This window comes from Patagioenas fasciata, chromosome 2, assembly GCF_037038585.1.
Source record: "Patagioenas fasciata isolate bPatFas1 chromosome 2, bPatFas1.hap1, whole genome shotgun sequence".
In the NCBI taxonomy this organism is placed as follows: domain Eukaryota; kingdom Metazoa; phylum Chordata; class Aves; order Columbiformes; family Columbidae; genus Patagioenas; species Patagioenas fasciata.
In genome coordinates, this window is record NC_092521.1 from 4,066,699 (window position 1) to 4,080,279 (window position 13,581).

The window sequence follows — 13,581 nt, forward strand, 5'->3', positions numbered from 1 at the left end:
TGCTGAGGACCCAGAGCTGGACCAGCACTGCAGGGGGATCTCACCAGAGTGGAGCAGAGAGCAGAATCCCCTCCCTGACCTGATGCTCATGCTCCTTGTGATGCAGCCCAGGATATGATTTGCTTCCCAACTGCAAGAACACATTGCCAGTTCATGTCCTATCCGTCATCCATCAGCACCAGTACAATCCACCAGATGACTATCTCTCTCCAGGGAGGTGTCACAGCCCCAACCTGACAATGTTCAAGAAGAGACTGGACAATGTCCTCAGACACATGGTGTGAACTGTGGGGTTGTCCTGTGCAGGGACAGGAGTTGAACTCGATGATCCTTGTGGGTCCCTTCCAACTCAGAACGTTCTACGTATTTCTATGTATTCCTGTTTCTATAAGAGATGCCTGCTGCATTGATCCCTGCATGCATATAAAGCAGAGCCAGCAGCCCTAGAAGACAAGATATGGAGTTGTCTATCGCAGTGATTTATAGTGATCTTATGTAGCATGAGTTTCCATCCCGTAGATAAGTGTTCCCTAACACAACTGTTGAACACATCCTCCTGAGTCATCTGTTTCTGGAAATAACCTTGGCTCTGCTGTGGGATCATCCTGGCTGTGTAGGAGACATCCAAAAGTGGTGGGTTACTCCTGAAGAATGGACTTCTCTGCAGTGCCTTTGGAGGTACCCCTCTCCACAGATCATGAAGGACTTTTGTTGGCTTTGAAGTTAACACCTTGATTAGGTGGAGAAAGTGGAATAGGAGCCTCAGGGACTAAGTACTCTTGCTACTCCATTTCTATGGCCAATACAAGAAGTTTTATATACACGTGTTTGTAGTTTGCTGAGGCCTATCAGCAGCTCCCACAGACATCCGTCCTTCCCAAAATTCACCTCTGTGACAGGGAAGAGATTGGATAAAGTCTTGTGGTCTGAACAATTCCCTTATGCGTGCTCAGTGCACTTTTATGTATTTATGTTTCCAACAGCAATGGAATGTATGTAAATGCAGATACTCAACATATTTCTACTTAAGCCACAAATCACGCATCTCAGTGCTTTGCTCTGCATACTCTAATTTTTACCTCTTTTTGGTTCAAGAAAACTGCAGTGAATGGTAAGCATTACAGCTGCTGTGCAAAAGACAAGTATATGGTTTAAGTTATGCTGTGCTACCTGGCTTAACTGTCACCAATTCTACTTGACCGCCCAGCTCTTAAATGCACAAAGCTGCTCCATTTTTATGCAGTTGCACCGTGCCAAAGGAGATGTGAAATCTAATTAAGTTTAAGCCAGTGCAGTAGAGATATCCTTGATCTGTACCTGAAAAACTTATTATTGCTCTTATATTAGGGATCAGATGAAAGTAAAATAAACCGTATCATGTATTATAAATGGAAATGCTGGGGTTTTTTTGTGCTAGAACCAGAAAACAAAGCTCTTTGGGATTATTGTGAGTGGTGGCAGGCATGGTGAGGCAGAGAGAAGCCTTTCTCTTGTCGGTCTTTGCTGTTGCATTTGGGGTCTGATTGTTTTTTTATTGACTTGGTCATTCATCGAGTGTCTCAAAGAAGCAGCAGAAACCGTCGCTAAGCTCTTCATTCTGTCCCTGCGGAGAAGGGAAGCAGCCGACGTCGCATCTGCCTCTTCGCTATGCTCTTTTGGAAACTGGGTAAATAAATTAGAGATATGAGCATTCAAAGAACAAACTGTAAGCAGCTGCACGCTGGGGATTACGGATTCAGTGGACCGTACTTCTCCAGTAAAGAAAACAGCAGCCGTAGGAAACTCTTGGGCAGGAGTGTGGCATCTTTTCTATTATTTAGTGCATTGTCTTTGCAATCTCTGTGCGTACAGAAATGCACAGCGAGAGATGTTTTTCTCCCTAAGAGGTGCCCTTTTTGTTTTTACTCTTAGAGTGCTTATTTTTAGAGTAGCGCGGTAGACAGATAAGTCTTTTACAACGTTTGTATTTTAGGTACTCGGTATCTACATAGTCTGAGTATTTAACTTACTATTGTGTGGAGGAATTTTTCAGAAGCAAATTTTATTCAGCAGAGACACCCCTTTAATTAACTTCCACACTTCCATGGGGAGAGGAATATAAAGCAAGCTAATAATAATAATAATAATAATAGTGACATATCTTGTTACCATTACATATTAAAGTAAAATGCTGCAGGGAGTAGAGTTTCAAGGCCTCTTTTTTATTTTTTTAATGAAGATCTTAATAGCGTTTAATGTAAATTAAATATAATCATTGTCTGATTCCTGAGCATATCTCTGAGGTTGAAGAATAAGAAGTTAATTGTGCTGACAGCATAGTGCGAAGTGCCAAAATCAAGCACCAGCGTGTTCATTAAAGTGCATTTTGAATTAAGAAGTGGAACTTTCATTTTTTGTACTCCAACTCCCAGTTATTTTGCAGCAGTTTGATACAAAGCTTGTGTGTGACGTGGATTAACAACATAGGATAGCCTACATAAAATTTCCATTAGAATGCAAATGGAGGACACATTATTTAGCTTTAGAGATTGGGAAGGATCAAATGCATGAGCCTAACAAACCATTGAGAGGGAATTGCTGGTATGTAAATCCATGGCTCGTTCTGTGTGCAGATCATTTAATGAGGTCTGCAAAATGACTGGACATCAACTCAAGCACTTTGTGTTAAGAGGAATTACTTGTGGAAGTCTCCGTCTTTAAACCGCTGCTTGTGAAATTCATGTACTTGGTGGCAATATTTAGTTGATTAAAAGATTGGGGATCAGGCTGTGTAGTCCTCAAGGTAGGCAACATGACAGGATTCCATTCCCAGCATGGAATACCTGTCTGTGGTGGATATGACCTCATCCACCTCAAACAGCAGGTGATATAATTAATCAGCTGGTGCAGTGGGTCCTGGGATCATGAATAAATGAAGTGCATTTGATGGATGAATGGAGAAACAGTATCTTAATTTAACTCAAAATCACTATTTATCAGATCCAATCTTGTCTTTGTGTGAGATTATTTCTCTTTCCCTTATGGTACCAAAGGAGTCTGTGCCTTCCTCTGCACTTGTTCAGCCCTTAATGTACATCTCAATTACTGTTCCACAGCTAAGAGATGTTATCTTCATGCTATGTTAAGCTTTCACTTGAATATCTGGTAGGTACAAGGCATAAAATTAAGTGTACGTTTACCCTAGACCACTTTCCCACTTGAGCTGTCTGCACGGAGATATTGATTAAGTGGATAAAAGCTGAAAAACTTTTCTATGGAGGTGAATATCACAATTCGTGATACCTATGTCCATCTACCCTTACCAGATGGAAATGAAAGTCAGTGGAGTGGTGGCTGAGAGGTCTCAATTTATTCATAGTCAAGATTGTGTTTGGCGAAGACTGTTTGGGAACTGGCCTTATTCCTCAAATGATGGTCTGAAAGAGCTGTCATAAGTCTTGACAGAGTTGGTCTCCATCAGTGATGAGAGAGAGCAGGAAGGAGCTGAAGAGGCAGGGTGGGTCATGGTCTTCAGGATGGACCATAAAGTCATCTTAACATATTTAAATCAAGGACCTTTCGTTCACTCCACATCCTGTCCACTCTGAAAAAAGAGCCCTGACAAATGAGTCTTTTCAGTGCAACCATGGCTCAAATGTGTCCTCTATGGGAGAAACAAAAAAGCATTTTCTCCAGGTCTTTCTAGAGTTTTTGACTGAAGTGTTATGGAAAACCAGCCCTTTCTGATGAAAAAGATGTGAAGTGCTCCCTGGGGAAGCTTAGAGGCTGAAAATGCCCTGTTGAGTTTATGAAGCTTGAGTCCCATCTCTTTTTGCTATACAACCCTACTTTCGACCATTTTAGTTGTGATACCAACCATCTGTGATAACCCAGTCCCTATTTTCACCTTATCCTTCTCAACTGACTTTGCAGCTGTTGTCGTTGTGCTGATGACAGGAGGAACATTTTGGGCTGCTCCTTGCTAGTATTTCCTATGGCCTTCTGTCCACCATTGCTGGTCAAGACCCTGAACTTCCATAGTCCTACCATGGCTTCATGTGCTGTATGTTGCGTTGTCCAAATTGCTCTGCAACTTGAAAAAATTCTGTTGAGTGTCTCATTATGCATTTAATTTCAATCACAATTCCCATCATCTCTTCTCTTCTGCAGGCATGCAACCCAGCAGGAGACTAATAAAACCATCACGACTAGCACCAAAGCCATCAAGCAGCTGTCTGAGGTTGTCAGAGGCTCGTCCAGGGTACGTGTCATTCAAGATGCTATTGGAGAAGAGCTATGGGTCTAGCAGAGGGAGAAGTAATTAAAAAATAGTGATAGTGGGTACTTCAAAGCTGTTGAGCTTCATGTCTGGCCATAACATCCTTTTCTGTTACGCCATAAGTATAGCTTGGATTTAGAAATGACCAACAGCTGCAAAAAGTGTTTATTTTCCCAGAACTGGGTTGTGTGGAATTGGAAATCAGGCACTCCGCAACAAAGACTTGATTTGCTCACTCCTACCTCAGGGTCTCACTCAGTTTGGGTGAAAGTACCACAAGAATCACCCAAATCCACATGAGTATGGCATTGGTTAAAGACTCAGTTGTGGGTGCATGGGGTGTGGATGAGTTTGGAAGTGTGTGAATTGTCCAGAAAAGGCAAAACAGTGGAATATGCCTGGATACGACATTAATTCAGTGTTGTACGCTAGTGTGAAGGCAGCAGTGGGGATAGATAATTACAGGCTGTGGCCAGTTCAGAGTAAAACTTGGAAATGCAGTTCACTCCACAGCAACCTCATCTGTTTTATGGACAGACTGGTCTGTCATCAATAGGTTCAACTCATCTGAACATAATTGTCACAGGGGTATGAGTGATCCACATCCTCTGGTCCCCTGTGCGATGACTACACAAACGGAAGGTTTCTGACCTTTCCATAAAGACCTTTAACACCCCAGACTTTGTCCTCTGTTACACATCATGGGGAAGAACAGAAACTTAATGAGAGGGTCAAACTCCAGCTGGTGTGAGAGTTGAGGAAAAGTTTCACCCACATAACAGGTGATTCAGCACCTGAAATGAGAATAAGGGTGATTCTTTTCTACTTGATTCTGCCAAGCAGTTTTCTGTTATGTTCTTCCTTCCAGTATCATTATAGTTTCTGGGTTAGGAACTTACCTGAATTCATGTTTTACCCTTGCTCACTCCTTGCCATTCTGTATTCCTTCAACTCTGTTCTCACCGTCCTTCCTCCTAGAAAAAAAACAACCACTGCTCTAAACACACAACTCATCTCTGTCCAAGTGTTTATTACAGCCTGGATTTATGTCATTTGCCAACAGGCATATGAGGTGAGGATTGAAGAGCTGAATCACCCCAGGCTACCTTTGTAATCAGTAGAGGACCATGTGCAATTCAGCCCACCCACAAGAATGAATGGTCTGTTCCATGTGATGGGGAGGATGGAATGACTGTTCTTCATACGTAGGCATCAACCTTAAAACTTTGACCTTTGTTAACATGTTGCTTTGATTAACGGTGGAATACAAGGACTTCTTTTTTTTTCTTTTTTCTGCCTTGCTCTGAGAAGAATTACATCCGAACTTGATGAAACAGAAGTTGCTTTCTTGGAGATACGGGGATTTGGGCTGTTTTGTGCTGAGCTCCTGGCTCTCTTTTGTGACATAAATTGGGTCCAAAGAGAGATGAGGCAAGGTCACATTATAGTGCCACCCAAGTATGTCATTATTTGCCCTCTAAGCCCGTGTAGTGTCCACGAGGGACTCTCAGCAGACTGGCTTTTGCTGTCATGGGGACAAAAATAGCTAAGTTAAAGGGATAATATGTAAGGGCTGAAAGAAATAGACACACAAACAATTATGGTAATATGAGGAATAAACTTGCTGCTCTCTATTGGCGTCACCTAATAACTTTTCTGCTCCCTGGCCAATTAATTTAACAGATTTTATTTTTTTAACTCTTCTAACAGTGTGCAGTTTAAATAATTAAACCTACAAACTTTGATATAAAGCCTGTAGCCCTCTTCCTTTATATAGAATAAATAGATCTGGTGGATAATGGCTGCTGGTTGGTAAGTCCCTCTTGGGAATCTCAGTAGCACTGCAAACTTTCCTCTCGTAAGATATCTCACAGCATGAAGAACCTTTCATGAATTTAGAGCTTTATAGTCAGTCCTTTCCAATCCGTTATTCTATGTGTTGCTTTGCATGCACACACAGACAAAAAATACATATATTTTTTTCTTTCTTCCTTATTTTCCTTATTCTCCATCTGTAATGCATTGCCAACAAGGTGCACTGTGGGAGTTCCTCTGACTTCCCTTGAATCTCCAGGTATTGCTGAAGCTACTGGAGTCAGGATGCCCAACTGAGCAAATTGGTATTTATTTCAGGAGGAAACATCCTGATGCAAGTGGATCAGTGTGATACAAGGCTGAAGACTGATGTAAAATAGCACATGGCTATTTTAGGGCTTCCTTCAAACTAACCTCAAAGGACTTAAATAGAGAGGTCTATCTGGAATTCCAGGTTTTTGCAGGATCAGTGCTGGACCATTAGATCAGCTCTCCAGGGTGGCAATCTTATTTTGCATGTGCAGCAAACATAAGGTTTATAGACCTTTATCTGTAGAATGGGAATAATGATACTTGCCCTGTTCTAAAAATGGTTTTACATCTTTGGATGAAGAACTGTAAGACTGTGATATTCTTCTGTGTATGAAAATACCATTAAAATTTAAAGATGTTTATCCCATCCTTTATAAAATTTACGTTTGTATTCTTAAGTGGTTGTCTGAAAGAGCTGAAATTGCTGTAAAGTGAACATTTCTGCTTAGTAACTTTAGTGTAGATTGGGTTCTGTTTGCTAGATGTTTTTTAAGGCGACATCCTACTTTCTTGCAGCTCATTCTCCTCTGTAGAGCCTGGACACTTGAGCTCCTATGCACCTGAAGTCTGAGATCCAGAGGGTAGAACAGTTCTGGGAGAATTTCTAGAGATTAGCATGACACAGTTTGTTGATTGGGTTGGCTCACTCCATCTGAGAGCAGCCATTTTGCATCACAGAATGGTCTGTGTTGGAAAGGATCTTCAAAGATCTAGTCCTAGTCCAACCCCTGCCATGAGCAGGGACATCTTCACCCAGATCAGGTTGCTCAGAGCCCCATCCAGCCTGGCCTGGGATGTCTCCAGGGATGGGGCATCCACCACCTCTCTGGCCAACCTGGGCCAGGGTCTCACCAACCTCATTATCCTGTCGAGTTACGTCAGTTTAGACTGGTTTCTTCCTTCTGAGAACAGTTTTGTTTAAAACATACATGGGTATCTTGCTGAGGTGAGCTCCAGACAGAAAGGTGGTGACATTTGGGTACATGTTTTGAAAAACATTGAGATAAGCTGGTTTCTGGCAATCAGGCCTTAAGCCAGGCAAAAAAAATGTTGTTATAGCTGATGGACATCTCAAATCTGATAAATCACCCATTGCTGTGAAGAGAGGTGATGGACTCCCTCATGGGGCATCACCCACATAAAGGACTTTTTATAGGAGGTTCCCTTGAGTTATCATCTCCAGCAGACAATCCAAGTCTGGATTTCATTAAGTAGATGCAGTGTAGCATGATACAACCATTCTGTTCTTCTGATGTCCATCAGGTATTTATTTCCTTGCATTTCACAGTCTTTAAGAACTGGTATTGGAGTGACACTCTCTTCATACAGTAAGCAGAACAGCAAAATGTCCCCCTATATATCCCTGCCACAGAAGATGTCCTGCTCAGTTAGCAGTGATCATGGATTGAGTGCTATGTTCAATATCCAACGTGGCATTTTTGGAATTACTTTGACCTGAAAGAGCAAAGAATCTTGTGCTTCCTTCCTAAAATAAAACCTTGCAGCATCCTGGAAGCCTCAGTAAAACTTACTTTGTTAGACAGTTAGTACCCACCTTGTTTATTTGGTGTCTCCCATCAGAAGCATTTCCCATGGTCACAGACGGAGTCTACTACTTGATTTATCTCTACACACCTACTAACCAGGCTTCTACTCTTCCAAAACAGCAAGAACGACTTCAGCTGGACAGGCTGATGAACCAGCTCTCGGATGCCATCCAGAGATATGGAGCTGTGCAGAAGGTGAGGGTCTCACTTGCTTCCATTCTTCCATGTGTGTTTGGGAACATGTTAAGTGTGGCTCTCAGGAGTGTGGAACATCTCCATAAAACTGGTCACGTGTAGTTTCTTCCCTCTTTTCTTAATTTGTCAATCAAGCAGTGTAGCATTACACTGGAAAACGTACATGTATGGCTTAGCTATGACATTATTTTGGTGTGTCTCCACTTACAGAGGAGAAGTGATTGCACAGTGCCCCTTTCAACTTTACTACTTACAGAAAATGCACATTACTAATTTAAATGTTAACACACCTTATAGCTCTGATCTGCTATAGAATCATAGGACAGTTTTGGTTGGAAGGGACCTTCAAAGCTCACCCAGTGCCACCCCTGCCATGATCAGGGACATCTTCACCAGCTCAGGTTGCTCAGCGCCCTGTCCAGTCTGGCCTGGGATGTCTCCAGGGATGATTCATCCACCACCTCTCTGGGCAACCTTGGCCAGTGTTTCACCACCCTCAGTGTCAAAAATTTTTCCTCTGTCTGTCCCCATCTTTCTTATAGGCCCCTGTTAAGAGTGGTTTATATGGCTTTGCCAGAAGGTTTCCAAACACATCTTGTGGTTTGGACCTGTCACCAAGATCAAGCAGTTTAATAAAATAAATAAAACCTGTACTCCAGCTCTTTAATTTGCTTCTTGCTCTCCCACTTTACCCTGGGGAGGCTCTGCTGAAGTGCAGATTTGCTTTGCTTTTAAAGACTGGAGTAATGATTTCAATTTACCATCCTGAAACTGCTTCTCTCCCCTGCAGTAACCAGTTTGAACATACAGCTGGATTAATTGAATTCTATTCAAATACAACCTGGACAAACTCTGTTTGGTTTTTTTTTTTACTGTCCTGGTGAACTTGACCCATGTTTGCAACACGTATAAGAATATATTGTAATTATACAGGTGTCATGAAATTTGGCCAGCAGCATGCACTTGTGTCTCTGTTATAAACACTCACTACTGATTGATTTCCCAGCACTTGCTGCCCATGGTTTAAAAAGAAATTAAAAAAAAACCCACGTAAATTTGCACTTCAACTGCATGTACATTATGTAATAGCAGTGCATTATTTCTAGCGCTATCTCATCTTTTTAATTATTTCTCTGTCCTATTCAAAAACCTAAGCATGGAGTCTTTAAATGAAACGGCTTTGTCTCTTAAATGAGAAGTTGGAATGATTCAGGTAAAGTGACACACACATTTTTATGCTCTTTTTTTAATGTTCATGAGAACAATCCCTCTGAACTGTACATGTAAAGGTTTTATTAAAAAAAACCAAAACAAACTGTCATCAATTCAGAAGTGCCAAAATTAGCCCCTGCAGTTTGTGAATGCCCGGTTGCGTCAGGAAACCAATCTGAGTGGTAAATTGCTACTTATCCACGTCCTAGCTGTCATTTCTTAAATGCCTGTTTCAGTTTTGGTAACCTTGTCATTCGGGAAGCTTTGAAGACTTTTAATTCCTGCAAGACCAAACTTTTCAATGCGATTATACTCCATTTCTTTTTCTAAATAATAAGACTTTTTCTCATGTCATTTTCTTTAAAAAGCATAAGAAATATCTTCAAATGATTCATCACTTAAATATTTGGACACAGTTTTCTCAACCATTTTTTTTTCTCCTTTTTTTTTACAGAAAATAGCAGAGAAATCCAAAACTTTGCTTCCTACTGGGCAGAGAAGTACCAAACAGGTAAGTTCATATATCTCTATGTTTAATGGCAAGTACATTGCTGAAAAAAGTCTGTTTTCTAACCCCACTAATGATGTTGAAGAACGTGGTGCTCCCCCACTACCTACGTGGAAGCCACTGAGGTGCTTTTCAAATAGAAATGTATGACATCTTTGGAGGAGGAAGATACAGGACCCAGGAAAAAAAAGGCATATGTAAACCTGTTTAATTATGTTTTGCTTTTCTGTTCTCATGAGGCTGTTTTTTTCCATTCTGGATGGGAATTTTGTCGTCTCTGAAATGTGTCAAAGACGAGTCCTGTACCCCCTTCTCTTAGGCTAAGTGAAATCACACTCCAAGTGCAATTTCATAGAAGTAAGAGAGATTTTTTATCAAATCCTCGGTTTTAAAAGCAATTCTGTGTTCTTCAGCTGCGTTACACTGTGGTTGAATATTATATATATATGCAAATAGAGCCTTTTTTTCTCTTTTTATCTATATTAGGAACTTTATCAATGAATAAATACTATATGTAATCAGAGTATATACATTATAGTTTTGTGCATGTATTTAGTTTCATATGTTCATGCGTGTGCGTATATATAAAACATAATGAAAAGCATGTGTACCTGTGCACCTGTGTAACATGATTAAGAATGCAAAGATTGTTATGTGGATATATATGTATATAAATGCGTATGTGTGTGGTTGTTCACATATAGTAACTCAGAATCCTATATATGTAAATAGTAATGATATGTGTGTGTGTGAAAGAAATCTCGGCAGATTTCAATGAGAATTTTGATGTCAGGAGATCAGTTAGCTGTAGAATAGGATAGGATAGGATAGGATAGGATAGGATAGGATAGGATAGGATAGGATAGAATAGAATAGAATAGAATAGAATAGAATAGAATAGAATAGAATAGGATAGGATAGGATAGGATAGGATAGAATAGAATAGCATAGCATAGCATAGCATAGCATAGAATAGAATAGAATAGAATAGGATAGCATAGCATAGCATAGCATAGCATAGCATAGCATAGCATAGCATAGAATAGAATAGAATAGAATAGAATAGAATAGAATAGAATAGAATAGAATAGAATCACAGAACAAAATACCAGGTTGGAATGGACCTCAAGTGTCATCTGGTCCAACCTTTGTTGGCAAGAATAAAGATGCCCCAGCATGCTGGCCACCCGAATCTTAAAAAGTGTCCAATGTTGGGGAATTCAGCACTTCCAGTGGCTCATTGTCCTCATTTTGAAAAATTTTCCTTTTCTCTCCAATCGGAATCTCCCCAGGAGTAACTTGTACCCATCACTCCTCATCTTTCCTATGTAACTCCTTCTAGAAAGGGAGTCTCCATCTTCTTTGTAGTCACCCTTTAAATACTGAAACATGGTGATGAGGTCTCCCCTAAGTCTTCTTTTCTCAAGGCTGAACAAACCGAGTTCCCTCAGCCTTTTCTCATATTGTGGCTTCCCAGGCCTTTGATCATCTTTGTGGCCCTTCTCTAGACCCTCTCCAGCCTGTCCACTTCTTTTCTCTGTGGTATGAGTCCAGCAGAGAGTAGGTTTCCCTTTCAAGTCCTACACATTAGAAATGTTTTAGGTATTTACAACTGACTTCATGCACCAAAGAGCAGAACTCTGCCTGATTTCAGTTATTATTTCTGGTGTTCTTGATGGTCTTTTCTTTGAAGGGGCAGTCAACAGATATTCTGCTTTGCTAATGAATCTTCATACCTTGTTGGCCACCTGATTTTCTATGTCCTCTTTAATGTGTAGGTAAGAAATAGTTGTTCTTTGTAGCATTAATGCTTCTCTGTAAAGAAGGGTGGAATGATGCCATCAAAGACCCTACCATTAGGTCAAGTCAATGGACCAGAGCTTCAAGATTCAATAGGTTTTAATTGGTTACAATTCTGGATCAGACCTTTGTATCTCTTAGGTGGTTTTAGGTACTAATGCCAATGAAACTAAGACCTTTATGTGCCAAAGGACTAATGTATTCTTTTACTCTTCTTGAGAATTCCCACCGCCATCATTGGAGTGCTTGTCCACAGATGTTGCTTATCAGATATGCATGTATAGGAATATTACAGCTTTTTTAGTCCACCAAATGGTGATCTGTTTTGAATATGGGTATTGTACACAGTCACAAACAGCATATTCTTGAATGGTGGTCAGACGCACCAGATGTAGAACATCCGTTGGTTTTGATGATGGAGCTCAAAGATAAAGTCATTTATTTTGTGCAAATAAACTCTAATTTGTTTTCATGCCAATATATGACTTCTTGTGCTTTTAACCAACTCTGTTAGATTACTCTTGGTGGAGTGGATTGCAGAGGTGAGAACACCTCTGGTCTTGCATGGATGATCACTTGGCTGCATGGCCATGGCTGTTCCATGTGATGTGGGACACTCCTGGCCATTAATCAGTGCTAATAGGATAAAGAGGGTTAATTATTGCACAGCTCTTGTGCATCCCTGCACCTGGAATAAGCCTGAATGCAATCAATTTTTTCCTCTGGAAGGGAACAGAGTTCTAATAGGGGAAAAAAAACAAGTCATCGGACAAAATACTCAAATCTTGGAGGCAAGTGATGGTGGGTTTGGAGGTAAAGAGACTGGTGGAAGAACAGGACTGAGACAACCCCCTTTGCCTTTAAAATAGGTAAGAGTGCAACCATTAGGAGACAGTAGCAGTAACAATTTGGTATGGGGCAGGCAGCATCAGCAGAAATTGTGTTAAACTGGACCAGTTGCAGATTGTTTCTCCTTGTAGCTGTCACTTCCAAGTGAATGCTGGTGGTTGGTTTCAGTGCATTATGAAAAAGAAGCGGTTGGAGTATGTCCTTGGTGAGATGCTTCTGACTCAGAAATAGGCTTGATCACACCTAAGAGCACATAGTTTTCAAGCGGTGACACTTGGGCTGGGGGAACATGAGGTTTTGTCCAAACTGCTTGAAAAGGGTGAAAGTTCATTCACATCTGTTTGTTTCAGCTTTCCTGTGCGTCTGCAGCTTCACACATATCTTCTTTTCTTCCCCCTTTGAATACAAAAAGGAGAGAAATTAAATGTGTAAAACCTATTGAAGGGAATGCAGTGATGTGATTGTTTTTTACTTACTATTATTTTTCCAGCTGCAGATTGATCAGGACGTGTGAAATTACAGTTCCCACAGCAACCATAACTTGCCTACAATGTGCATATATTAAGGCATTAAAGTTAACACCCTGTACAGTAATGCAAAATGCTACATATGTTCAGGGATCCTGATTTATGGGTCTTGTGAGACCGCATGGTGAACTTCTTGACTTGGTGTAGGTTCGGTCTTGATTCAAACGCTGCTTGCCTGCAGGGCTTTGTTTTGTTTTATTTGTGGTTTAATTTATTACAGCAAATGGAAAGAGGTTTGAAGAATGCTAGTCTTTCTATATGTGTGTCCCTATAATTCTTCTCTGCATTTGGTGGGTGGGAAAGGTAAGATGTTTGGTAACATAGGCTCTAATAAGTTCCCTTTAGGGAGTAATTGATTCCCTAGACCCATGTAACAGGTAAAAAATGGAAAGTGAACCTTTGGGAAAATTATTCTCCTGCCTATTGTGGTTAGCTCTAAGTACTGTTTAATTGAGTTTATTTATTTATAAAAGCAAAATAAAGGCATTGATCCAAAATTCCTTGAAGCATGAGGTTATAAAAATTCTGAATCAAATATGTGTTTGTAAGAATATGTTT

At 40.6% G+C, this 13,581-nt stretch overlaps 1 protein-coding gene across 15 annotated transcripts in view; it reads left to right on the forward strand.

Moving 5' to 3' along the window:
• TSNARE1 (t-SNARE domain containing 1) overlaps positions 1-13,581 on the forward strand; it is a 535,013-nt gene that overhangs the window by 246,595 nt on the left and 274,837 nt on the right. For all 15 annotated transcript variants that reach the window (XM_071803753.1, XM_071803759.1, XM_071803758.1 and 12 more), the window contains 3 exons: positions 4,150-4,240; positions 8,053-8,127; positions 9,794-9,850. In XM_071803753.1, coding sequence (XP_071659854.1) covers positions 4,150-4,240; positions 8,053-8,127; positions 9,794-9,850 — 223 coding nt within the window. The remainder of the gene's footprint in view (positions 1-4,149; positions 4,241-8,052; positions 8,128-9,793; positions 9,851-13,581) is intronic.